Source organism: Ranitomeya variabilis, chromosome 8 (assembly GCF_051348905.1).
Source record: "Ranitomeya variabilis isolate aRanVar5 chromosome 8, aRanVar5.hap1, whole genome shotgun sequence".
NCBI lineage: Eukaryota > Metazoa > Chordata > Amphibia > Anura > Dendrobatidae > Ranitomeya > Ranitomeya variabilis.
This window is the reverse complement of record NC_135239.1, coordinates 205,315,236-205,342,854: the sequence shown is the minus strand read 5'-3', so window position 1 is coordinate 205,342,854 and position 27,619 is coordinate 205,315,236. Positions and strand designations below refer to the sequence as shown.

General features: G+C 47.3%; 2 protein-coding genes across 4 annotated transcripts in view; one reads left to right on the top strand and one right to left on the bottom strand.

The window, feature by feature from the left end:
* The window catches only part of NDUFAF3 (NADH:ubiquinone oxidoreductase complex assembly factor 3), a 67,105-nt gene extending 64,139 nt beyond the window's left edge, over positions 1–2,966 (top strand). For both annotated transcript variants that reach the window (XM_077276471.1, XM_077276472.1), the window contains exon 6: positions 454–2,966. In XM_077276471.1, the coding sequence (XP_077132586.1) occupies positions 454–534 (81 nt within the window). In that variant the 3' untranslated portion in view covers positions 535–2,966. The remainder of the gene's footprint in view (positions 1–453) is intronic.
* Positions 680–27,348, bottom strand: IMPDH2 (inosine monophosphate dehydrogenase 2). 2 transcript variants are annotated; one of them, XM_077276469.1, is made up of 15 exons: positions 27,193–27,348; positions 23,540–23,588; positions 22,255–22,356; positions 22,086–22,160; positions 21,800–22,006; positions 21,639–21,726; positions 21,212–21,411; positions 20,926–21,016; positions 20,042–20,137; positions 16,097–16,168; positions 6,510–6,653; positions 5,794–5,938; positions 5,580–5,723; positions 4,342–4,425; positions 680–893 (listed from the first exon to the last, which is right to left on the bottom strand). In XM_077276469.1, exons 1-15 carry the CDS (start codon positions 27,288–27,290, stop codon positions 872–874), a joined length of 1,617 nt encoding a protein of 538 aa, XP_077132584.1. In that variant the 5' UTR covers positions 27,291–27,348; the 3' UTR covers positions 680–871. The 2 variants fall into 2 exon arrangements, with proteins under 2 accessions (XP_077132584.1, XP_077132585.1); XM_077276470.1 differs by lacking the exon at positions 16,097–16,168.
* Positions 27,349–27,619: the final 271 nt, after the last annotated feature.

Here is a 27,619-nt window from a genome sequence, read left to right as displayed (position 1 = left end):
GAAACACTGACAGCATGTAGAGGGCACCTGTCTGCTGTGTGTGTAACATTGCAGAAGCTTTGTCATTTATTTATCCATACATGAAAAATACTGCTCAAATACAGATGCAAATCACTGACAGTACCATTTTTTTTTTGTGTTTGTACGTTGCAGCCAATGCTATTCTCGATCTGCTCGCCTGTTCTTATGTTGTGGCAACAATTCTGGGGCCAAGTTCAGACAAGCGCTGACATTTTCAGACATGTGCAGGAACCGTATACGGTGTACATGCATTCCTCTGTTCTGGGAATTGGACCAGACTAGCACATGCTGTAATGTTAGGTTTTTCTGCTCAGACATGACGTCCATGTGTACGAGCACAAACCGAATATATTTGAGTGACTGTACCTTTGTGTTCTGCATCCAGCCTCCTGCTTTGATCGTCTTTTTACCATTTGTTTTTTCTTCCCCCAGGCCAATGCTTGTGCCACATTTAACTTTCTGACCAGCGAGCGACGAGTGACCGCAGCCGCCCTCATCCCAGTCTCTGCTTAAATTTCCTATCTGGATGTGGAGCAGAGGGCGCCCCCTCCAGGTCAAGGCTTATACGAACGGATAAAGGTTTATAGATCTTCCATCGTCATAGTTCTAAATCTTTTTGTTCCGTAATCCCATTACTGGCTCAATAGAGAAGCGCACAAGATTTTAAATTTTTATTGCAAAAACTTTGGAGGCAGTGATGAACAATGAACAGTATATCCCAAATACCCAGAGTCCTTTTTGTGAAGACTGGTCAATGGGAGACAAGGCAGCTGCTGGCGTGAGGATCTCCATGCTGACGTCATGCAATGCAGGCTACATTCAGTGCTGTGGACGGTGGTGACAGACGATGTTAGAAGAGTCTCTTCTCGTATCTGTAAAAGAATTGAATAGTAACATCACCGTATTGCTGAAGGCTCACAACAAGGCCGGCAGGCCAAATGCAGATCTGTATCCCTGGGTAATGGAAACAGGGACATACGGATTCTTTCCTGCCCTGCAGTAGATGTGCCAGTACCAGTTTTTCAGTCTTCAAAGTTTGCTATACTAGGAAATACCCCCTAATCTGGTCACCCATTAAGGAGAAAAAGTGGTCCATCAGTGTGGGAGTTAAACATTTACATGATCCTCGCCAATCCTGAAAATAAAAGGGATCTAGTGCTGATTACCACTGTTCCTCTTGCAATGGCTTTCTGCCGACCATCGTACAGGGATTAGGGCTCACAGCGGCCATCTGGGAATGCAATACTGCGGCCCCTCAGGACAGGCAAGAGTCCCAGGAATCAGACTGCCTCCGAACAGAAGGTGATAATGGCATATCCTAGCTCTATACCATCACTTCACAGTATGGGAATATCAAATGCAATCAAGTCCAATTCTACTTTTTTTGTTCTGTAAGTTGGCAGTGTAAGGAACTAAGCAAGTACAGGTGCGTCTCACAAAATTAGAAAATCATCAAAAAGTGATCTATTTTTCAAGTGTTTTTCTGTTAATGATTATGGCTTACAGCCAATGAAAACCCAAAAGTCATTATCTCAGTAAATTAGCATACTTTCTAACACCAGCTTGAAAAATGATTTTAAAATCTGAAATGATGGCCTACTGAAATGTATGTTCAGTAAATGCACTCAATACTTGGTCAGGCTCCTTTTGCATCCATTACTGCATCAATGCGGCGTGGCCTGGAGGCGATCAGCCTGTGAGGGGTTATGGAAGCCCAGGTTACTTTGATAGCAGCCTTCAGCTCGTCTGCATTGTTGGGTCCAGTCTTCCTCTTGACAATACTCCATCGATTTTCTATAGGGTTAAGGTCAGGCGAGTTTGCTGCCAATCAAACCCAGTGATACTGTTGTTTGTACACCAGGTATTGGTAGCAGTGTGGACAGGTGCCAAGTCCTGCTGGAGAATGACATTTCCATCTCCTAAATCTTGTCGGCAGAGGGAAGCATGAAGGGCTCTACAATGTCCTGGTAGACGGCTGCGCTGACTTTGGTCTTGATAAAACACAGTGGACCTACACCAGCAGATGACATGGCTCCCCAAACCATCACTGATGGTGGAGACTTCACACCAGACCTCCAGCAGCTTGGATTGTGGCCTCCACTCTTCCTCCAGACTCTGGGACCTTGATTTCCAAATGAAATGCAACATTTACTTTCATCTGAAAACACCTTGGACCCCTGACAACAGTCCGGTTCTTTCCTCTTTGGCCCAGGTAAGATGCTTCTGGCGTTGTCTATTGGTCATGAGTGGCTGACACAAGGAATGTGACACTTGTAGCCCATGTCCTGGACACGTCTGTGTGTGGTGAAGCAATGACTCCAGCAGCAGTCCACTCCTTGTGAATCTCCCTCACATTTTTGAAAGGTCTTTTCTTAACAATCCTTTCAAGGCTGCGGTTCTCCCGGTTGCTTGTGCACCTTTTTCTACCACACTTTTTCCTTCCACTCCACTTTCCATTAACCTGCTTGGATACAGCACTGTGTGAACAGCCAGCTTCTTTAGCAATGGTCTTTTGTGGCTTCCCCTCCTTCTGGACATCAAGTCAGCAGTCTTCCTCATGATTGTGGAGCCAATGGCAACAGACTAAGGGACCTGTTTAACCACTTAGGAGCCTCTGCAGGTGTTTGTTAATTTACTGAGATAATGACTTTTGGGCTTTCATTGGCTGTAAGCCATAATCAACAGTAACAGAAATAAACACTTGAAATAGATCACTCTGTGTAATGACTATATGAGTTTCACTTTTTGTATTGAACTGAAATAAATTAACTTTTTCATGATGTTCTAATTTTGTGAGAAGCACCTATATCTCTGCCTGACATATATAGTGTAATAGTCTCTTGTCCACAGGTAACACACATTACACCTTATACTACAGCCAAGGCAAATCTCACTGCCTTGTGAATTACTTTACTATAGGCAATAAATATATTTGTACAAACCGGTGTAATAGTGTTGTCGGATTACTTTACAGTTAGTGATTAGAAAAAGTGCGAGTAAAGTTGAGCTCGGTCTGTTCACTCTAGATTTTTTGCACATTTAACCTGAAATGTTCCTATTCAGCCCATAGTTATCTTTTCAACAGGAACTAATTGGAGGCAGCTTCTGCACAATTAATGGAGCAGTATAATTTAGCTTCGTATCCAAACACTAGAGATTAACCCCATTCTGACCTCGGACGGGATAGTACGTCCGAGGTCAGATCTCCCCTGCTTTGATGTGGGCTCCGGCGGTGAGCCTGCATCAAAGCCGGGACATGTAAGCTGTTTTGAACAGCTGACATGTGCCCGCAATAGCGGCAGGTGAAATTGCGATTCACCCGCCACTATTAACTAGTTAAATGCCGCTGTCAAACGCAGACAGCGGCATTTAACTAGCGCTTCCGGCCATTGGGCCGGAAATGAGCGCATCGCCGACCCCTGTCACATGATCGGGGGTCAGCGATGCGTCTGCATGGTAACCATAGAGATCCTTGAGACCTCTATGGTTGCTGATGCCGGACTGCTATGAGCGCCACCCTGTGGTCGGCGCTCATAGCAATGCAGGAATTCAGCTACATAGGAGCGATCTGATGATTGCTACCATGTAGCTGAGCTGATCGAGGTGTGCCAGCTTCTAGCCTCCCATGGAGGCTATTGAAGCATGGCAAAAGTGAAAAAAAATAAAAAAAAAGTTTAAATCGCCCCATTCAAAATAATAATAATAAAAAATCAAACCTACACATATTTAGTATCACTGAGTTTAGAATCGCCCTATCAATAAAAAAAAAAAAGGATTAACCTAATCGCTAAATGGCGTACCGAGAAAAAAAATTAGAAAAGCCAGAATTACGTTTTTTTGGTCGTCACTAGATTGCATTAAAATGTAATAACGGTCGATCAAAAGAACGTATCTGCACAAAAGTGGTATAAATAAAAACGTCAGCTTGGAGTGCAAAAAATAAGCCCTCACATGGCCATATTGACGGAAAAATAAAAAAGTTATGGCTCTGGGAAGGAGGGGAGCGAAAAACGAACACGGGGAAAAAAGGAAAATCCCAAGGTCATGAAGGGGTTAATATCTGATCGGCCAGAGCTTCTCTATTGCTGACCTATGCGTAAAAGGATAGGAGTGAAGTGCATCGCAGGACCATGGTCTGTGGCCACTGGCTGAGAGCCCTGGGAACGGCCTCATACCGGCCACAATCAGCGGCGTCTTTTGATTAGCAAGTGCACCAGACCAGAATGACCAGGTACGAGAGTGTTTACTGTGTTAAGGAAAGTTGCAAAAGTGTACAGAAAAGGATCTCCAACCCAGCCGTGCACACAGCATATGACTTACGAGTGAAGACCATGGACGCCTCCCTCCACCTGTGCAGACATGGTTCTCTTCTCAAACTTCAACTCACCAGAATACATCATCGCCCTAAAGCAAAGCAGAAGTGGTCAATTTACATGACACCCTACTAGTGATGAGGATAAAGGGGTTATCTGAGCATGCTCTTGTCCTAATAAACATTTTTTTATTTTAAGAACGCCGAAAATACTCTTGAGTTGCCACCACTGCATGTTCGACAGCCACAATTGATTGAGGACTCAATCAAGTATTTTTGCCGTGCTAGGAAAAAATGCTCAAGACACAAGCATGCTCAGATAACACCTTATCCAAGCACGCTCGCTCATCACTGCACCCGACACAATGCGTCCATGTGCTCTTCAGGCTTTTACGTCATTTGCACATGGAGATTACATGAAATAGGTTTTACTCAGACACGAAAAAAAAAAATGATATTCCCAAGATTTGAGCCACGTGCTGTGGACAAAGGCTGCAGCTGATATTCAGAGGCACAAAGGCTTAATATGCTGCAGGCTTTAAAGTCAATGTCATGCAAATTACAAATGCTTGTAAAAATCATCAGCCGTTTTTGAAACTGCAGAAGTTCAGTGACCGATGGTTGCAGTGTCCACATACCCTTAATATTTAGCGCTATGGCAGATTCCCGCCCCTTATTAACCCCTTTGGACTTACAGAAGATGCTAGTCTCAGATGCCCACGCAGTTCTGCAGAGGAGCAGATTAGTGGGTGCACTTGTGCCCACGTCAGGTTTCCTATAAGGGTACGTACACGACGTTTTTCAGGTGGGTCTTGGAGCAAAACATATTCCTTTCTATGTAACAACCACTTGCTGTTCATATGTTCCAGTCTCTTCAGCGTCTTAGGATTTCAGGATCCCAATGATGCCAAGTTTTCAGCTCTATCCTTTATAATACTGGTCATTGGAAGGGCAGATGAGACGCTGAGCATCTCGAGCAGTTTGCCAGAATTTATGCTTGCCATTTCTTCATGGCTGACAGATGTTGCCAATAAAACGACGCATAAAAACACTCAAAAATACCACTGGTGGTCAAAAATGGTGAAAAAGTGCCCATGAAACAAAGGCTAACAAAAAAACAAACCCACAAACGCCAGCATTTCCTAAAGTCGCCCACTTAGAAGATGTCGTGTGCTCGTACCCTCGGATGTGTCGTATGTCCAGGACCCTATAATGTCCAGGACGTCATACGCAGCCGATCACTGACCTGACAAGCGTTAAGCTCTTGGCTCCTATATCCTGGCAGGAGTGCTGGATTCCAGCAATCAAATATGGGATGAACTTGTGAATGGATCCTTTGTCCTGTACAGCGCCAGATACACCTTGGGCCACCTTAATCTTATCCGCCTCACTGAAATAAGAAGCATCTGTGAGATCCAGGACCCTATAATGCAATCACAGAGATTGGACACAAAAGTCACCTGAAATATCTCTTCTGGCTGCTCACGTTCTTATCCATGGCGTCCAGAGAGCCCATACCGCGGTATTTCTTTAGCCGTATACCGTCCGAGAAGAAATATTCACCCGGTGCTTCTGTAGTTGCGGCCAAGAGTGACCCCATCATCACTGCAAATGGATTGAAACCGAAGCAGATTATCGTCCTGGAAATGCACCAACATCATCAACTCCCAACGTGTCCATTATGGACGGAGCGTAATCCTGTGCCCGTCGCCACCCACTGCCGATGTCAGCTGACAAGTATCGTGTGCGAAGAGTAGCGACAACTGCTGTAAGCACAAGTCTGGATTACACGTGGTTGTCAGGTCTTTTCTTGGCTGATAAGTGACCTGTCCTACAGGCTGTACCCGATAAGATTTGCCCAGAAATTAAGGCCGACAGTAGAAAAACAATCGGTTTCAGTTGTAAGAGAGTTTAAGGGGGTTATCAAATATTATAGAAACTTGGCTGCGTTCTGTACTAAACAGCGGCTCCTATCCAGGTGAATGGAGCGGAGCTGCAGTCCCATACACAAGCCTCGATTGGGGGGGGTGCAATTTCTGAAAGAAAGCGGCCACGTTTTTCCAATCCCGGACATCGCTCCAATACACATATTCATAAGGGGGGTCATGTTTGCCAGCAGGTATTTTGCACACAGACTTACTGATCCTAATAAAGTGCCATGTAGACGACCATTTACCTGTGGACGCCCCAAGGGCCAGAGCCTTTGCAATGTGCCCGACTGTCTGAATCCCACCGTCTGCAATGACAGGCACCCCGAACCTTCTGGCATATTCAGACACTTTGTACACGGCTGTGGCCTGAGGTCTCCCACATGCCAGAACTGCAGGAACAACACAAAATGGATGAGCAGGAGAATAGGAAAGGATTCTTTACAATTACAGCAGTGACTTATCCAAGCGGTAGTCTGACTGCCATTGGGGGGAATATTCTGAGGCCGAGGGGTTTTACCTGTGGCTTCAAAATAAGAAATGGTCAATCAAGTAATGGTGCCTATGCCGTGCCACAACACCCCTAACCACAGAGCATCCCTGTTCTTAAAGGGAGGCTCAACCCAAACAGGCAGTATAAACTCAGCACATCGCCTTATAGGACATGTCCCCTCCATAAATATCACAGACGGGCTAACTAGGCTGCTCGGCGCCTCTTTGGTGAGGACAAGAGGCTGCGGGCACCGTTCCCCCACTAATTCTGTAGGTCGCTAACAGCATTGGCTCCAGGCAAGTCCGCGCCAGCAATCACCAGTAAGGGAGCTGGGAACATGCTCCACCAGTGGGTGGGTCGGTGCACGTAGTCTCATGGCCACACCCAGGGTGCACCGGTATATTGATTTGCATATATGGTTACGTTTTGTATAGCTGCCTGATCTGCGGACCCTGCAATAAAGGTGGGATTTTTAAGGGGACTTTATCCCCCCCAAGGCTGTGGGCTTAGCATATACTGACAGTTTAGTCTGACAGACTCCCTTTAAAGGGGTATTCTCATCTCAAAGAGATCGCATATCGCTAGCACCTGCCACCACTATGGTTGATGGGAGTCAAATATGAGAAAACAATTTCCTGTACCCCGGTCCGGCAGCCACTTAGCTGGGCGAGCAGAGACCTCATAGGGGCCGAGTAATCGCAAGAGGCGCTCTGGTCCAGAAGCTCCAGAACACCAAAGTGGGTCCCGGACCATGGCAGCGGTCTAAGTGCTGGCTGACAAAGTGGAAACGCTCCTGTTTGGCAGGACTCTTGTTTCCCGGGACTCTTGTTTCCCGGTGAGTTTTTTGCAGTCTTTTGATAGGATGGTGCCCAGTTCCTAGTGATGAAGTGGCTCCTAATGGAATCCACTGTAAACAAGTGACATGTATTCTGTGTTTTCAAAATCTGAAGGGGGAAAGGAGACGTCAAAAAAGGACAGGACGGACAACCAGTAAAGTGTTTTTACAATAGGAATGAATAGGCCGAGTCTTTCAAAGTGTGGTTTTTTTTTTTTTTTTTAGCAGATCTGCTCCCAATAAGTCACAAAAAAAGTGTGTGACTCGCTCTAAAATATGCACGGCAGGAAGAGGGGAGTAGAACGAAAATAAAACTATTGAAAAGACCATAGCACTAATTCAGCACCACAGACCTCCTTACACCATGAAGCACCGGGAAGTGAAGGGGGCTTATAGGGCTAATGACTCGTGACCAGTGCCGGACCCAGTAGTTACCGCGACTGACGTACCGACCACGAGTCTCCAGCCCTCAACTCCACAGTCACACGTATGCCCATGAGGCTGTTAATTTGGGCTCAGGAGACTCATTATCAGTCCGTGCCCCCCGTGCAGTGGACAGTAGACTGTACGTGGACTGATGTGTGAAGGTGGCCCCATTCTCGGGAGCGGTCGTGTCCCAGATGTCGACCCCCAACCAATCAAAGTGCTGCTATATTCTAGCGGTACGAGATGGGAATACAACTCCTGGCATTTTTAATTCAGCGGATTGTTGGAGGAGAATAGGCATCTTTGCATACAATAGTTTTTGGTGCCATGATCAAGAACAAAACTGGTGTTAGAATGAGGAGACATGAAAACATGCAGGATTAGTAACCCAGGTGCAGAGGTAGATGACAATTCTCTGGGATTTTCGTGCTCCTGCAAATGCAAACAAGGCAGAGATCCATGTCCTGTTATTCAAGTGACGTAAAATAAATACCACGAGGTCTTACTGACATCACGGCAATATTCGCCCTCCCTAACAGCAGCCGTGGGGATATTACACGTCACATGGAAGAAATCCAGAGTCCTAATGCCAGGAAACTAGTGGGGTGCAAACAACTTCCCAAAAAGCAGGGTTCAGAGGTGAGATAAGCAGAATGGATTCCTTCTTACTCGTCATCTTCCTCCTGATTTCATCAATGAAGGGAGGAATATAAACAACGCAGAGAAGGGTAGGAATTAAAGAAAGGAAAGGACTGAGCACTGCCAAGCCTCGCTGCCCCAATGAACATGTATGGATACCTTTGTATCCAGTTTTAAATTGTAAAGTTGAGCCACATCAATTTATTTACAATTTACTGATCCCGAGTTACATCCTGTATTATCCCCAGAGCTGCACTCACTATTCTGCTGGTGCAGTCACTGTGTACATATATTACATTAATGATCCTGAGTTACCTCCTCTATTATACCCCAGAGCTGCACTCACTATTCTGCTGGTGCAGTCACTCTGTACATACGGCACTTTGCAGAATGATCTACATGATAGCAGATCAGTTTAGCTCTTAGTCATCTGCTTTTACAAATGGTTTCAAGGTGGATATACACTCACCGGCCACTTTATTAGGTACACCTGTCCAACTTCTTGTTAACACTTAATTTCTAATCAGCCAATCACATGGCGGCAACTCAGTGCATTTAGGCATGTAGACATGGTCAAGACAATCTCCTGCAGTTCAAACCGAGCATCAGTATGGGGAAGAAAGGTGATTTGAGTGCCTTTGAACGTGGCATGGTTGTTGGTGCCAGAAGGGCTGGTCTGAGTATTTCAGAAACTGCTGATCTACTGGGATTTTCACGCACAACCATCTCTAGGGTTTACAGAGAATGGTCCGAAAAAGAAAAAAAATCCAGTGAGCGGCAGTTCTGTGGGCGGAAATGCCTTGTTGATGCCAGAGGTCAGAGGAGAATGGGCAGACTGGTTCGAGCTGATAGAAAGGCAACAGTGACTCAAATCGCCACCCGTTACAACCAAGGTAGGCCTAAGAGCATCTCTGAACGCACAGTGCGTCGAACTTTGAGGCAGATGGGCTACAGCAGCAGAAGACCGCACCGGGTACCACTCCTTTCAGCTAAGAACAGGAAACTGAGGCTACAATTTGCACAAGCTCATCGAAATTGGACAGTAGAAGATTGGAAAAACGTTGCTTGGTCTGATGAGTCTCGATTTCTGCTGCGACATTCGGATGGTAGGGTCAGAATTTGGCGTAAACAACATGAAAGCATGGATCCATCCTGCCTTGTATGGAGCATCTTTGGGATGTGCAGCCGACAAATCTGCGGCAACTGTGTGATGCCATCATGTCAATATGGACCAAAATCTCTGAGGAATGCTTCCAGCACCTTGTTGAATCTATGCCACGAAGAATTGAGGCAGTTCTGAAGGCAAAAGGGGGTCCAACCCGTTACTAGTATGGTGTACCTAATAAAGTGGCCGGTGAGTGTACGCTCTAAGCTAAATACTTGAGTTAAGGTACCGTCACACTAAACGATATCGCTAGCGATCCGTGACGTTGCAGCGTCCTGGCTAGCGATATTATTATTATTATTATTATTATTATTTATTGTTATAGCGCCATTTATTCCATGGCGCTTTACAAGTGAGGAGGGGTATACATAATAAAAACAAGTACAATAGTCTTGAACAATACAAGTTATAACTGGTACAGGAGGAGTGAGGACCCTGCCCGCGAGGGCTCACAATCTACAAGGGATGGGTGAGAATACAGTAGGTGAGGATAGAGCTGATCGTGCAGCGGTTGGTTGATCGGTGGTTACTGCAGGTTGTAGGCTTGTCGGAAGAGGTGGGTCTTCAGATTCTTTTTGAAGGTTTCGATGGTGGGCGAGAGTCTGATGTGTTGTGGTAGAGGGTTCCAGAGTAGGGGTGATACGCGAGAGAAATCTTGTATACGATTGTGGGAAGAGGAGATAAGAGGGGAGTAGAGAAGGAGATCTTGTGAGGATCGGAGGTTGCGTGTAGGAAAGTACCGGGAGATGAGGTCACAGATGTAAGGAGGAGACAGGTTGTGGATGGCTTTGTACGTCATGGTTAGGGTTTTGTACTGGAGTCTCTGGGCAATGGGGAGCCAGTGAAGGGATTGACAGAGGGGAGAGGCCGGAGAATAGCGGGGGGACAGGTGGATTAGTCGGGCAGCAGAGTTTAGAATAGATTGGAGGGGTGCGAGAGTGTTTGAGGGCAGGCCACAGAGCAGGAGGTTGCAGTAGTCAAGACGAGAGATGATGAGGGCATGGACTAGGGTTTTTGCAGATTCTTGGTTGAGGAATGAACGGATTCGTGCAATATTTTTGAGTTGAAGTCGGCAGGAAGTGGAAAGGGCTTGGATATGTGGTTTGAAGGAGAGATCAGCGTCCAGGATAACCCCGAGGCAGCGAGCTTGTGGGACTGGGGAGAGTGGGCAGCCATTTACTGTAATGGATAGGTTCGTTGGGGGGGTCACGTGAGATGGGGGAAAGATGATGAATTCTGTTTTGTCCATGTTAAGTTTCAGAAATTTAGCGGAGAAGAAGGATGAAATAGTGGACAGACATTGAGGGATTCTGGTTAGTAGGGAGGTGATATCTGGTCCAGAGATGTAGATCTGTGTGTCATCAGCATAGAGGTGATACTGAAAGCCATGAGATTCTATGAGCTGTCCCAGGCCAAAGGTGTAAATGGAGAAGAGCAGGGGCCCAAGGACTGAACCTTGTGGGACTCCGACAGAGAGGGGGCGAGGTGAGGAGGTGGTGTGTGAGTGGGAGACGCTGAATGTCCGGTCTGTTAGGTATGATGAGATCCAGGATAGGGCCAAGTCTGTGATGCCAAGGGATGAGAGGGTCTGTAATAATAGGGAATGGTCCACTGTGTCAAAGGCAGCCGACAGGTCGAGGAGGAGGAGAACAGAGTAGTGTCGCTTGCTCTTGGCGGTTAAAAGGTCAGTGGTGACCTTAGTTAGGGCAGTTTCAGTGGAATGGTGTGGCCGGAAGCCAGATTGTAAGCGGTCAAAGAGGGAGCAAGAAGAGAGATGGGAGGACAGTTCAAGGTAGACGTGTTGTTCCAGTAGTTTTGAGGCATAGGGGAGAAGTGATATAGGGCGATAGCTAGATACAGAGGATGGGTCAAGAGAGGGCTTTTTGAGGATAGGTGTGATGGAGGCATGTTTAAAGCTTGAGGGGAAAACACCATTTGTTAGTGATAGGTTGAAGAGATGGGTTAGGGTTGGGATGAAGATTGTGGTGAGGTTTGGGATGAGGTGGGTTGGGAGCGGGTCAAGTGCACAGGTGGTGAGATGCGATCTTGAGAGTAGAGTGGCGAGTTGATCTTCTGTAATGGTGGAGTAGTTGGTTTTGGAGGTGGAGGGTAGGGAAGTTGGGAGGAAGGGCTCTGGGGCTTGTTGACCAAAACTGTCTCTGATGTTATCAATCTTCTGCTTGAAGAATGAGGCAAAGTCTTCAGCAGAGATATCGTTGTGTTTGACACGCAGCAGCGATCAGGATCCTGCTGTGATATCGCTGGTCGTTGGTTAAAGTTCAGAACTTTATTTGGTCGTCAGACCGGCGTGTATCGTCGTATTTGACACCAAAAGCAACGATGCCAGCGATGTTTTACAATGGTAACCAGGGTAAATATCGGGTTACTAAGCGCAGGGCCGCGCTTAGTAACCCGATGTTTACCCTGGTTACCAGTGTAAAATGTAAAAAAAACAAACAGTACATACTCACCTTCACGTCCCCTGCCGTCCGCTTCCTGCACTGACTGAGTGCCGGCCGTTAAGTAAAAGCAGAGCGCAGCGGTGACGTCACCGCTCTGCTGTTAGGGCCGGCACTCAGTCAGTGCAGGAAGTGGACGGCAGGGGACGTGAAGGTGAGTATGTACTGTTTGTTTTTTTTACATTTTACACTGGTAAACAGGGTAAACATCGGGTTACTAAGCGCGGCCCTGCGCTTAGCAACCCGATGTTTACCCTGGTTACCCGGGGACCTCGGCATCGTTGGTCGCTGGAGAGCTGTCTGTGTGACAGCTCTCCAGCGATCAAACAGCGACGCTGCAGCGATCGGCATCGTTGTCTGTATCGCTGCAGCGTCACTTAGTGTGAAGGTACCTTAATATGAAACAGACTTGTTACTAGTGACAGGCATCGTATCCAAGTCATCTTAAGCAAACAAGTTATTTGAACAGAATCGGTCATGTCCTTTGTAGCATGTAAACTGTGTCCAGTGCGGGGTAATGATACAATGTGCATCACTAACTTTTTTTTTTTTTTTTTTAAATTAAAAATGGCATCTAAACATGTGCAAAAAGCACTTTATATAGTTAGATCCAGCACTGTTGAGTCAGAGTTAGTGGCCATTTTGGTGGAGTCGGTATAAAATGGACTGATTCAGACTCCTAAAATATATAATAAACTAGATGGTGGCCCGATTCTAATGCATCGGGTATTCTAGAATGTGCATGTCCACGTAGTATATTGCCCAGCCACGTAGTATATTGCCCAGTAACACAAAATAAAAAATAAACATATACTCACCTTCCGAAGTGCCGTTTAAGTCCTGGCGCCTGTGTACGGTGCACGCGGCAGCTTCCGGTCCCAGGGTTGGTATGAGCGCAAGACCTGTGATGACGTCGCGGTCACATGACCGTGACTTCATGGCAGATCTTTCTCGCATAGCATCCTTGGCACCGGAACCTGCCGCTTGCACTGCTGAGGACACCGCGCCACGTCGGAGGGTGAGAATAACCTTTTTTTTTATTATTATTAATTTGTAACCGATCTTTTTACTATTGATGCCGCATAGGCAGCATCAATAATAAAAAAAATTGGTCACAGGGTTAATAGCTGCATTAATGGAGTGCGTTACACCGCAGTCCATTAACGCTGGCATTAACCCTGTGTGAGCGCTGACTGCAGGGGAGTATGGAGTGGGCACTGACTGCGGGGAACCATGTTGCCCCCGGACTGTGCCCGTCGCTGATTGGTCGTGGCAATGGTCGTGGGCGTTTTGGCACGACCAATCAGCGACTTGGATTCCATGACAGACAGAGGCCGCGACCAATGAATATCCGTGACAGACAGAAGGACAGACAGAAAGATGGAAGCGCCTCTTAGACAATTATATAGTAGATTGGATACAATGTTAGGCCGGTTTCACACATCAGTGATTCCGGTACGTGAGGTGACAGTTTCCTCACGTACCGGAGACACTGACACACGTAGACCCATAAAAATCAATGCATCTGTGCAGATGTCATTGATTTTTTGCGGACCGTGTCTCCGTGTGCCAAACACGGAGACATGTCAGTGTTCGTGGGAGCGCACGTTTTACACGGACCCAATAGAGTCAATGGGTCCGTGTAAAACACGGACCTCACACGGACATTCTCCGTCTGGGGTCCGTGTGCGTGCAGGAGACAGCGCTACAGTAAGCGCTGTCCCCCCCACATGGTGCTGAAGCCGGTATTCATATCTTCCCTGTAGCAGCGTTTGCTATAGAGAAAATATGAAGAATAGTGTTAAAAATAAAGATCCATGTGTCCGCCGCCCCCCCACCCCCTGTGCGCCCCCCCACTGGTCAGAAAATACTCACCCGCTCCCTCGCTGCTTCCTGGTATGGCCGCGCCTCCTACTGTATGCGGTCACGTGGGGCCGATCATTTACAATCATGAATAGTCGGCTCCGCCCCTATGGGAGGTGGAGCCACATATTCATGACTGTAAATGATCGGCCCCACGTGACCGCATGCAGGAGAAGCCGCGGCCAGACCAGGAAGCAGCGAGGGAGGCGGGTAAGTATTTTCTGACCAGCGGGGGGGCGCACAGGGGGTGGGGGGGCGGCGGACACCTAAATCTTTATTTTTAACACTATTCTTCATATTTTCTCTACAGCAAACGTTGCTGCAGGGAAGATATGAATCGCAGCTTCAGCACCATGCAGAGTGGGTACCACACGCTCCGTGTGGTACCCACTCGCCATACGGGCGGCAAATGTGTGCCGCACGTATGGCCTCCGTGAGTTCCCAGGCACACGGACACGGATAACTCCGGTACCGATTTATTCCGGTACCGGAATTATCTGGACGTGTGGGACAGCCCTTACAATGCAGGATGTGCGGTAAAGGCTTTCATAAGAATTTGGGAAAGTTATAAAGTGTCTGTTCTGTTCCTGATCTAAGGTTCCCGGCTTTTAGCGGAGATGAATCTGTGCTGCACTTTATGCACATGCTCAGTAGTGACCGCTGCTGCGGAGTCAGATTGAGGAGTCGGAGGTTTGGCTTACTGCCTCCACAGCCCTGTGATCATGCCTGCTCATTTAGTCATGGGGGTGCGCTTCATTTAATTCAGTCCCAGTTGTCACTGTCCATACAATTTGAATGACATTCCCGGTGGTTCGCCCAACCAAATCCGCTGTGAAAAATCCCAGGCTTGCGCAGTGTTGATCAAGGAGCCGCACATGGGCCGTGACAAGTGGCTCAGTGCGCACGCACACATGGCTCCCTGATCGACGGTATACAAGCGTGGGATTTTTCACAGCGGATTTGTGTGACGTCGGTGCAATCCTCGGAACATCCTTCAAATTGCGTTGGCAGCGACAACCATGACTGAACCCAATGAAGAGCACCACTATGACTAAATGAGCAGGTACGATCTAAATACATAAAGTGCTTTTTCAACATGATTAGACACTGTTTTAATGGAAAAAAAAAAAAAAGTTTTAGGGTAAGTTCACACAGGGCGTTTTTTCTGCAGCAAAACTTGATTTCTTGGCAGGAAAGAAGCTGCAGCAAAGATGCAGGTTTAGGTGTGTTTTTGGTGCGTTTGTGTCTTTGTCCATGCTATTGTCCATTTTCTACAGAAAAAAAAACACTGAAAATAATGATACCTGCATTTTTGCAGCGTTTTTTCAAAACCCATTCAAGACATCGGGTGAAAAACGTTGCAAAAACTCTGAAAGAAGTGACATGCTCTATGTCCAAAAAAGCAGCAAAGCACAAAATCCTGAGGACACAAAAAACAATGTGTGTGCATGAGATTTCTGAAATGTCATAGGCTTTGCTGGTACTGTAAAAAGCAGCTGAAAATTAGAATAAAAAACGCCCAGTGTGAACTTACCCTTAGTGATGCACATTGTATCACCATCAACGCACTGGGGACAGTTTACATACTAAAAAGGACATGACCGGTTCCCTATAACTTTGGGGTATATCGACAGAACAGATAAAGGGGACAAGCAGCTTGGGAGTGATCACCCCTTTTTTGATGGAGAACCCCTTCATAGCAGAGAATTGAGAAGCAAGCAACACAAACAGATTTAAGGAAACTGGGGTACATTTTTTCCCCCCTTCATAATTAGGTATTATGGAGAATAATAATTACCTATAAAATATTAGGAACCCTGCTTTCTCCAAACAAATCCACCCTCAAAACATTCATCTAGTTCCCCAAAGCCACAAAACCCCAAGTGCATCTACAACTACCAAGCAGTCGAGCAGGACGCTGCCGCGGGCTCAGGCCAGACACACCTGTGACTTACTATAGGAGCCTGTCACACTAGAGGGGCATTTGGGGCTGTGAGACTTTAGGTCTGGAGGAATCGATGGAGCAGCTAGATAGAGAAGATAAATAAAGTGAATTCATTCAGCGGCAGAGACCGGGAGGCCGCAGCACAGCAACATTTGTCCCCGTCCTCCCGCGTAAGGCCATGTTCACACTTTGCGGGTTTTACCGCGGATCCGCAGCGATTTTGATGCTGCGGGTCAGCAGCAGTTTCCATAGCGTTTACAGTTACATGTAAACCCTATGGAAACCGCTGTGCACATGCTGCGGGAAAAACCGCGCAGAAACGCAGCGGTTTACAACCCGCAGCATGTCACTTCTTTGTGCAGAATCGCTGCGATTCTGCACCCATAGGAATGCATTGAACCGCTTACTTCCCGCATGGGGCTGTGCCCACGATGCGGGAAGTAAGCGGATCATGTGCAGATGGTACCCGGGGTGGAGGAGAGGAGACTCTCCTCCAGGCCCTGGGAACCACAAATAGTGTAAAAAAAAAAAGAATTAAAATAAAAAATAATGCTATACTCACCTCTCAGCGCTGCACGCGGCCGTCCGGTCTCAGGGTTGCTGTGCGAGCAGGACCTGTGGTGACGTCGCAGTCACATGACCGTGACGTCACGAAGGTCCTTCTCGCACAGCATCTTTGGAACCGGACCACCGCGTGCAGCGCCGAGGAGATCGAGACGTCAGAGGGTGAGTATAACCAATTTTTATTATTTTTAACATTACTATTGATGCTGCATATTGCTGCATATGCAGCATCAATAGTATAGGAGTAAACCCGCAGCGGAAACCGCAAAACAAACCGCGATAAATCTGCAGGGATAACCGCAGCGGTTTTGCCCTGCAGATTTATCAATTCCGCTGCGGGAGAACCCGCAGAGCACGCCGCAAAGTGTGCACATAGCCTAACAGTTTGGCGCAGCAGGCGGCACGTTCACACACAGTAACAGTTTCATCCAGTACAAAAGCGAAACGCTCAGTCCCACGATGAGACGTTCATGCACAAAACAAGCGAAGGTCTATGGTCAACTGTTTCTTTAGATGATATTTTTATGCATTAATCGCTTGTTTACTTCTTGAAGACTCATCAATAATCCTGCCCAGACCACCAGCCCCCTACCCTACATCAAGGGGTGCACTGGGGGTAAAAGAAGAGTGACATCACACCAGCCTGTATCACTGTGACATCACTAGTCCTCCCCAGATATTCCCTCCCTGCACTGACCAGGTGGATTTATATGGTGAAGGCTAGTTATGCTAAAGGAAGGAGGGAATATTTGGGAAGGACTAGTGATGTCACAGCGAGGAGGCAGATTTATATGGTGAGCTTAATGATGTAACAGTGAGAAGGCGAAGCGACATCACATCCTCACAAGCCCTCTCCATGTAAGGCCGCCTCACTGTGACATCACAAGCCCTCTCCATATAAGGCCGCCTCACTGTGACATCACAAGCCCTCTCCATATAAGGCCGCCTCACTGTGACATCACAAGCCCTCTCCATATAAGGTCGCCTCACGGTGACATCACAAGCCTCCTCCATATAAGGCCGCCTCACTGTGACATCACAAGCCTCCTCCATATAAAACTGCCTCACTGACATCACAAGCCTCCTCCATATAAGGCCGCCTCACTGTGACATCACAAGCCCTCTCCATATAAGGTCGCCTCACGGTGACATCACAAGCCTCCTCCATATAAGGCCGCCTCACTGTGACATCACAAGCCTCCTCCATATAAAACTGCCTCACTGACATCACAAGCCTCCTCCATATAAGGCTGCCTCACTGTGACATCACAAGCCCTCTCCATATAAGGCCGCCTCACGGTGACATCACAAGCCTCCTCCATATAAGGCCGCCTCACTGTGACATCACAAGCCTCCTCCATATAAAACTGCCTCACTGACATCACAAGCCTCCTCCATATAAGGCTGCCTCACTGTGACATCACAAGCCTCCTCCATATAAGGCTGCCTCACTGTGACATCACAAGCCTCCTCCATATAAGGCCGCCTCACTGTGACATCACAAGCCTCCTCCATATAAGGCCGTCTCACTGACATCACAAGCCTCCTCCATATAAAACTGCCTCACTGACATCACAAGCCTCCTCCATATAAGGCTGCCTCACTGTGACATCACAAGCCTCCTCCATATAAGGCTGCCTCACTGTGACATCACAAGCCTCCTCCATATAAGGCCGCCTCACTGTGACATCACAAGCCTCCTCCATATAAGGCCGCCTCACTGTGACATCACAAGCCCTCTCCATATAAGGCCGCCTCACTGTGACATCACAAGCCCTCTCCATATAAGGCCGCCTCACTGTGACATCACAAGCCCTCTCCATATAAGGCCGCCTCACGGTGACATCACAAGCCTCCTCCATATAAGGCCGCCTCACGATGACATCACAAGCCTCCTCCATATAAAACTGCCTCACTGACATCACAAGCCTCCTCCATATAAGGCTGCCTCACTGTGACATCACAAGCCCTCTCCATATAAGGCCGCCTCACTGTGACATCACAAGCCCTCTCCATATAAGGCCGCCTCACTGTGACATCACAAGCCCTCTCCATATAAGGCCGCCTCACGGTGACATCACAAGCCTCCTCCATATAAGGCTGCCTCACTGTGACATCACAAGCCTCCTCCATATAAGGCTGCCTCACTGTGACATCACAAGCCCTCTCCATATAAGGCCGCCTCACTGTGACATCACAAGCCCTCTCCATATAAGGCCGCCTCACTGTGACATCACAAGCCCTCTCCATATAAGGCCGCCTCACGGTGACATCACAAGCCTCCTCCATATAAGGCCGCCTCACGATGACATCACAAGCCTCCTCCATATAAAACTGCCTCACTGACATCACAAGCCTCCTCCATATAAGGCTGCCTCACTGTGACATCACAAGCCCTCTCCATATAAGGCCGCCTCACTGTGACATCACAAGCCCTCTCCATATAAGGCCGCCTCACTGTGACATCACAAGCCCTCTCCATATAAGGCCGCCTCACGGTGACATCACAAGCCTCCTCCATATAAGGCTGCCTCACTGTGACATCACAAGCCTCCTCCATATAAGGCTGCCTCACTGTGACATCACAAGCCTCCTCCATATAAGGCCGCCTCACGGTGACATCACAAGCCTCCTCCATATAAGGCCGCCTCACTGTGACATCACAAGCCTCCTCCATATAAGGCCGCCTCACGGTGACATCACAAGCCTCCTCCATATAAGGCCGCCTCACTGTGACATCACAAGCCTCCTCCATATAAGGCCGCCTCACTGTGACATCACAAGCCTCCTCCATATAAGGCCGCCTCACGGTGATATCACAAGCCCTCTCCATATAAGGCCGCCTCACTGACATCACAAGCCTCCTCCATATAAGGCTGCCTCACTGACATCACAAGCCTCCTCCATATAAGGCTGCCTCACTGTGACATCACAAGCCTCCTCCATATAAGGCTGCCTCACCACTGCATCTGTTGTTCTCTACAGATTTTATCTGGCTACTTGTGAGATTGAGATGATCTCATGTAGTACTTCCTGTGAAGACGCCTTTACCACTAAATGTAATTCAATGCGAAGAGACGGAGGAAAAAAACAAAAAACAAAAAAAAAACCACTACACACAAAAACACCACGCAATTAATCATAATCTAAATGTTAGGTGCAGTATGATACCACCTGAAGATTTAGGAATCGTCGTGAATAATACTTTGTATGAATGCAGAATCCATCCAAGCACGAGGTGTGGAACGGATCTGCACTCATATCGTCATCTGCCCTTTTTTCTCAAAGCCCATCAAACCCTTTTGCCCACGGCACATAAGTACGCCAACAAGGGATCTAAATTGCCAGAGATGCACACATTTCAGCAATTGGATGTTTGTTTGTTTTTTACCTTCCTGTGTAATGCAAATAGATCCGCTTCCCATTCCCACCCTCAATGCGTCAGCACCGGCATCAATCAAGTTCTTGGCCTGTGCGGCGGTGACCACTGGAAATAGAAGAGAACACTGTAAAGTTATATCCATTCCATTAGGAAAAAAATAAAATCGTGCTGCAGTGTCATCCCATGCTCTGCCATAAGGGGGCAGATTTCTGCTGCACAATATTGGTTGGGGTCTCATTAACTGCTACGACTGGTTTTTGTTTTCTTCTTTGCATGTGACTTAAAAGGAAAGTATTAGGAAAGGGGGTTATAAAGATAGCTCTGAGCTGGCGCTATGGGACAGACACTTGTCACTGACTGTCAAACTGCTTCAGCTCCAAATTCCGCATGTCGGCTTACTGGACTGGTCACTGGCTATTTATATAAGCCACAGACACATCCCAGCCACCCAGAAAAGTCCAACGTCCACACGGATTTACAGAGGAAGTAGGAGAGGTGAGGGGGTTAGGGGCTTTCTCCAGGGGCACTTCCCAAATTCAAGACATCACACAGGAGGATTTAGCAGACATGCTGCAAGGATTTACCTGCCAGATCTTATGTGCCAGTTTTACAGCATTATCTATATGTTGCCGTATTGGCAAATACCACCTGGCACACTCCAAGTGCCGGATGGGACCCAACAAGTGAGGTCACAATCCATCAAGAACCCGGAAAAGGAGTGAAAAAGTTATGTGGCTATACTATATAGGAGAAAGCTGGGAAGGGGCACTCATTTTTTGGGCATCTTGCATAATGTTTAAGATTATTACCTGTCCCTGTAAAATGATCCACCTAATCAGGCTTTAGAGGTCTACACAGCAAAAGTGAAAATCAAGAATAAAAAAAAAAGTTACCATTTCCAGCGATCACCTGGACTTCGGGAAACTTCTCTTTTATGTACTTGATCATATTGATCTGAAATATGGAGTTTCCTTGAGAAGAATCCTAAAAGAAAAAGTATAGTAAAAATATATATATATATATATATACACATACATATATATATATATATACATACACACACACACATCCTGATGGCTCTGCTTTTACTGTTTGGCCACATGTTATAGTCAACCACTGACTATGAACAATGAGGAAACAAAATAATAATAATAATAATATTATAACAAACCCGCTCACCAAGACCACAGTGTCTACTCCGGATTGCACAAGAAGATCCAGGCGATATTTATCATCCTCGTGGGTCCCTATGGCCGCGCCACAGAGCAGCTGCTTCTTGGAATCCTTGGAAGCCAGAGGGTAATCCCTGTTCTTTTTCAAGTCTGTCCGTGCGATGATGGCCACAAGTTCATCGCTCTGATTAACGATCGGCAATTTGCCTGAAATGAAGCATTGAACACAACTGATGCAAAGACTTAATACAAGGATTAGAAAAATACAGCTACTTTCATCCGAAAACCATGCCAGCCGCCCACAGGTGGTGACCGGTAGATTGAAGTGCTAAGAAATGAATGGGGCCGAGCTGCAGCACCGCACACAACCTCTAAACTGTTTATGGACAAATTAGACATTTTTTAAGATTGTTTAGCCCTTTTGGCCCACTTACCTTTTTTACTTCTCTGAAGAATTCCGTTTGCTTCTTTTAGTGTAACACCAGCCGGAGCAACAACGAGATCTTCTCGCTTGGTCATGATCTAATTACAATATATAATTAGTACATGTGCCCCCAACCACTTAAACTAAAAAATTACTGTAGCCAGCACTCACCTCGCTCAGGGGCACGTCGTGCTCCTCAGATTTAAGGAAGTCGATATCTCGGGATGATATAATTCCCACCAGTTTACTCCCCATCTTCCCATTGTCAGTGATGGGAATCCCACAGAAGCCGTGACGAGCCTTTGCCTCGAACACGTCTCGTACCCGGTGCGAGGGGCTCAGCACCACAGGGTCCGTGATGAAGCCTTGCTCGTACTTCTGAAGAGGGAGAAGAGAGACTTCATTACCGAGACATTCCTTATTCTTAGGGGAAACCTATAGAAGATGGAGCCCTTACTTTTACTTTGCGAACTTCATTAGCTTGGAACTCGGGCGTGCAGTTGTGATGTATGAAGCCGATGCCGCCAGTCAGCTAAACACCATGTAAAGAGTATTACATTCAAACAAATTATATATACAAAAAAAAATAAATAAAAAAGATCAGTAAAATGTGAAATTTTTCCTACTGCCATAGCAATCGCCATGTTGGCTTCAGTTACGGTATCCATTGGGGATGAAACTAGTGGGGTTTTCAGGGTTATTTTCTTAGTAAGGGCAGAGGTGAGGTCCTGAAGGCAAAACAAAAAAAAGAAACAAACAGTAAGGCTGTGCGCACACGTAGGAAAAGGGGTGCAGAATTTTCTGCACAAAATTCGCATCTGCTGGCAGAATCCGCAGCCGCGGTTTTTATGCGGATTTTGTGCGGTTTTTATGCGGATTTTCTGCGGTTGTTGCCACTGCGGATTTTTAACATGGAGGGGTGCAGAAACGCTGCAGATCCGCACAAAAGAAGTAACATGCACTTCTTTGAAATCCGCAGCAATTCCGCACTGATTTTTCCGCACAGCATTTTTTATTCCCATTGAAGAACATTGTACTGTACATCACAGTCCAGATCTGCAGCGTTTCTGCGCGGAAAAATCCACTGCGGATCCGCAGCAAATCTGCATCGTGTGCACATAGCCTAATACTTTAATGGCATCAAATCCACTGATTTCATTTACAATAAGTCCAAAGATCATTATCTGGCTTTCTACATTCACCAATATGATAAGCTCACTATACAGATTTATACAGCCACCACTAGGGGGAGCTCACTGCATAGATTTATTCAGCCACCACTAGGGGGAGTTCACTGAAAACAGAATTATACAGCCACCACTAGGGGGAGCTCACTGCATAGATTTATACAGCCACCACTAGGGGGAGCTCACTGAAAACAGAATTATACAGCCATCACTACATACAGATTCAGACTAGGGCTATATGGTGACTTTGGCGCTGCTGCCATATTGTGGCCCTATAGAAGTAAATGGGCTCACATTGAGATACCTACGCTACAAAAGAAAATAAGTCAGATTGTTGGAATTTTTGCGACTTGTCGCAGTTGCGTAGGTGTTTGAATACAACCCCATCAACTTCTATAGCACCACAATGTAGCAGTGGCACCAAACAACCTTCGATCACTCAACAGCTGTTGTGGCCAAAGTCACCATGTAGCTTTTATTAAATGTTCTAATAACCCAAAATGCAGTGTGCTCCCCCTAGTGGCGGCTACAGGAAGACAGAATTTACTCAGAGACCAAATAATTAGGGATTTGGAGCACTACATGCAAAAAGTTGGTTCAGACCCCCATTCTCCAGAAAAGTAACCAGAGAAATAATGCAGAGAACTTCTGAATAAATTGCGCTCTAGTTGTAACAGGTCAGATACCCATGTCTTTAATGCACTGATTTAGCACCATTTCTCACCACTTGGTCTGATGTGAAGTCTATGTACCCGGGAAGAATAAGAAAGTCACTGTTAAGAAAAAAAAAAATACATAAAAATTACTAATTTGTTTGCCAGTGATAAAATACCTAGTGCTTTTGTTGTACAGAGTTAGAAGAACATGGCCACTTCCCCCCTTTAGAACAGCACATCGGTGTACAGGAGAGGTCAGATACTGCAGATCACTGTATAGAAGCGATTGGGCTGAGCTGTAATACCAGATTCAATCTGTAGACAAATGTGGCGCTGTTTTGGGAGAAAGCAGCCATGTTTAGAGATCAGATTGATGATCACTTCAAGGGCTCGATCACACTGGTGCTATCTGATGCATTGGACAACACTCGGCCCAATGTTATACTATGGGGCGGTGCAGACCTGGGATTATAGTCTCATGCAGATACGGCAGGCTCTGATATTCGTATAAGTCTATGGGTGCGTGCGAGACATGGAGCTGCACTCGGATGTCATCGATGTGCGCTCTCCACCTTATCCATACGCAGGAGAACCGGATCACACTCAGAAGACGCTCATCACAAGCTCCGAGTCCAGTTCCATTATCAGTCAGCTCAACTCTCACACGAGAGAATCTACGGCAGTGTGAATGAAAACATGGCCGATTTCCAATAGAAACAGCGCCACTCTATTTCAAAGGCTGTATGTGGTACTGCAGCTCAGCAAATTTACCATAATGCTAAGAAAGCAGCGTTACACCCAGTGTCAGTGGAGCGACTAGCAGCAGCCTGGTCCAGCGGCCATGTTGGCAGTCAGCACCGCAGTCACCACCTCCGTGCTGGAATACCTGCACGCCGTCATTGTTGCTGGGTGAGGCAGCCATGACATGGTGTTCGGCCTAATAATTAGAAATGGCGCCAGAGATGCAGTAAGGTAGGAAGCAGTTCGCAGGAATCGTATGGCGGCCACAGATCACTGACATAGCCGCTGGACCGGACACCTGTGAATCCGTTTGTTCATCACAACATCATTCACAAATCTAGGAAGACGAATAACCACTTCTGAGGGATATGTAATGGCGGCCATATTAGTGCATGATCATCAGAGCTGGGTACAAATGTGTGCACATATAGCTTACCGTTTTTGTTACCTGTAGCAACCAATCACAGTGCAGCTTTCATATTTCCAGAGTGATTTAATAAATGCAAGCAGGGTTTTGATTGGTTGTTACGGGCGTCCCTTAAATCTAGTAGTAAATTTTCTTTGCTGCCCATAGCAACCAATCGGATCTCAGCTTACATTTTTACATAACACTTTGGGAAATGAACACTGAATCTGATTGGTTGCCTTAGTACAAAGCTTCACCCATGTGTTTTACTGTACAGCACATTTTAAGTGAGGCTTTTGGTAAAATATTCTGTAGGCCCCGTACAGAAAATACGGTGACCGACCTGCGCCTCATGATATATTACAGTATAAGTGCAGCACTTGCCTGACATACCACCGCACCACCCCTTTAACTAGGCGGCAATATCCCTCAGGAAAAAAAAGCACAAGGGCCACTCACTGGGCCGTTATATTTAGGATGTGTGACAGGACGGTAACACGAAACACGCAAGGCCTCACGTTCCCGAGATAAACACAGGATGGACGACGTCTGATAGGAGGGGCCCCGATACGAGGGCCCGGGCAAGTGATGGCCCCCATGGAACATCCCAAGTAATGGTGCACGTGAACGCTCAGATACATCGCACAGCTTCATCCGAAACAGTCATAGGCCACCGCTCCTGAAATACTCTGCGCTGCTGGAAAACCAAAAGCCCCCATTACATTCTCCTCACACAATAACACTGCCCCCCGTTATCTGAGGATATGAGACGGTCAGCACCTTCCATTAGAGCAGCACTCACATCCTGAAATCCTCTGCGCTGCTGGGGATCTGAAGCCGACCATATTCTTTCAGCTTTACATGATCACCCTATTTAAACAAGCAATGGCTCCCATCCACCTTCCGGGTCTCCCCCATTTCCTTGGGGAGCAGCGGGACCCTCGCTCCTGTCAGTATCTGCTGATTTATGGGATTATTGTTATCTGTAATGTCCCCACTAAAACGTAAGGTGCTGCGGAATATGTCGGCGCTATAGAAAGCCAATTATTTTTGTTCCATAAATCAGGTTACCTGCAGCTTTGATCTGATCACCGCCTATTAGAGCCGCAGAAGTCGCTCTGAAATACTCTGTGCTGCTAACACACAGCAACTCCCAGGGAAAGCTGGGTGACCGTCCCGTGTGAGCCAAGGCCTGGCATCATCCTACAGCATCTGCACAAGTATGGGCCACACTGGCAGAATGAGCCGTCCATGGTCAGCGACCGATCTGACCCGCACCGCTCCACGAAAACGGACACGTGAAGAAAAGCTGGAGAAAGGGCCGATGTGACGTCACTCGGCCCCCAATGTGTAGGGTTTGTACAGCAGCCCCCGACCTGGGCAGAGACCACATGCAATACCTCAGCTGCCCTGATGGCACGGACATGGCAGAGGGGGCACTCTTGTACGGTTTTAAAAAAATGGCAGTACTTGTGGAAGTTTCTAGAAATTTCTTTCAAAGTCTTAGGAGGTATGCTGGTTCTTGTAGTGCCTTCAAATCTACGGGGCATGTGGGCGCCTGCACAGTACCTGGCACACCTTACACAACTGCCACCACTACTAGTTTTCGCATGCACCAAGGTGGTCGTGTGAGGTCCTGGCAGAGGGTGGGTGGTACAGCGTGACCAGAAGGACATGGGGGCATTTGTGTATTCCCAGAGAGGCTGCCAGAGCATGATGGGACTTGTAGTGCAGCTACGGAAGACGTGAGGGCATTCTTGGCACTAGAACAAGATCAGAGGATGGCAGAGAATTATGAGACCTGTACGATTATAAGGACATTGAGGGTACTGTGGGCATAAGGAGATTAGTGAGGCATGGCATGATGGGACTTGTAGTACTACTAAGGAGGTTGTGAGGGTAGGCTATGCCCCATCGTCTTATCACAGAGGCGGACAGATCATGCTGGGCATAATAGTGCTACACAGCGGGTTGTGGGGGTATAATGGGCACTATCATTATCTGCGAGTCTGGCAGGGCATGCTGGGATTTATAGTGCTTGTGAAGGCACTATAGTACCATCATAGAGGCTGGCAGGACATGCTGGGCGATGTAGTACCGTCACAGAGGCTGGCAGGACATGCTGGGTGATGCAGTACTGCCAGAGGCTGGCAGGACATGCTGGGTGATGTAGAACCACTACAGAGGCTGGCAGGACATGCTGGGCATTGTAGTACCACCACAGAGGCTGGCAGACCATGCTGGACGTTGTAGTACCACCACAGAGACTGGCAGGACATGCTGGGTGATGTAGTACCACTACAAAGGCTGGCAGGACATGCTGGGTGATGTAGTACCACCACAGAGACTGGCAGACCATGCTGGACGTTGTAGTACCACCACAGAGGCTGGTAGGACATGTTGGGAGCTGTATCACCACAACAGAGGCTGGTAGGACATGTTGGGAGCTGTATCACCACAACAGAGGCTGGCAGGACATGCTGGGCGTTGTAGTACCACCACAGAGGACGATGACACACTAATCAGCCGCTGACATTGGCGAGGTCACCCCAGGACACTGCCACCCATACTTACTTATAGGTGAGCCCATCCCCTGCCCCAAAGAGCTGCTGGGCAGTGAGTCCGTCGTCCGGGACGTAGGAGGTGCCCCCGCTGATCAGGTAGTCCGCCATGCTGCCCGCCCTGCGCCTTCCACACAAGAGGCCAAAAAGCACAGGAGCCGCCAGTTTATATAGCGCGCTCCCGAGCGCCACCCACTGGTGACTTCACCACCCTGCGACAGCACGTGCATCCAGCACTGACACAATGTAACAAATCAGTGTCCTGTGTGATCACAGCCCGAGCACCGGCTCCTCACAGCCAGAGAACCGGACACCTTACACCCCGCCGCCCTCACATTTCATGAATCCAGTCCCTGCTGCAAAGGAGAAAGGGAAAACACAAAGTAAGACAAAGCCCTCTAAATACAAGTCCTCAACGTTCAGTGCCTGTTCCAGGGAAA

Coding starts and splice junctions, on each gene's coding strand:
- IMPDH2 (XM_077276469.1), bottom strand. CDS start 27,290: ATGGCGGACTACCTGATCAGCGGGGGCACCTCCTACGTCCCGGACGAC. Junction 23,589..27,192: donor GGGGATGGGCTCACCTATAA/GTAAGTATGGGT, acceptor TTTTCTTAACAG/TGACTTTCTTATTCTTCCCG. Junction 5,939..6,509: donor GGCCCTTGGGGCGTCCACAG/GTAAATGGTCGT, acceptor ATCCATTTGCAG/TGATGATGGGGTCACTCTTG.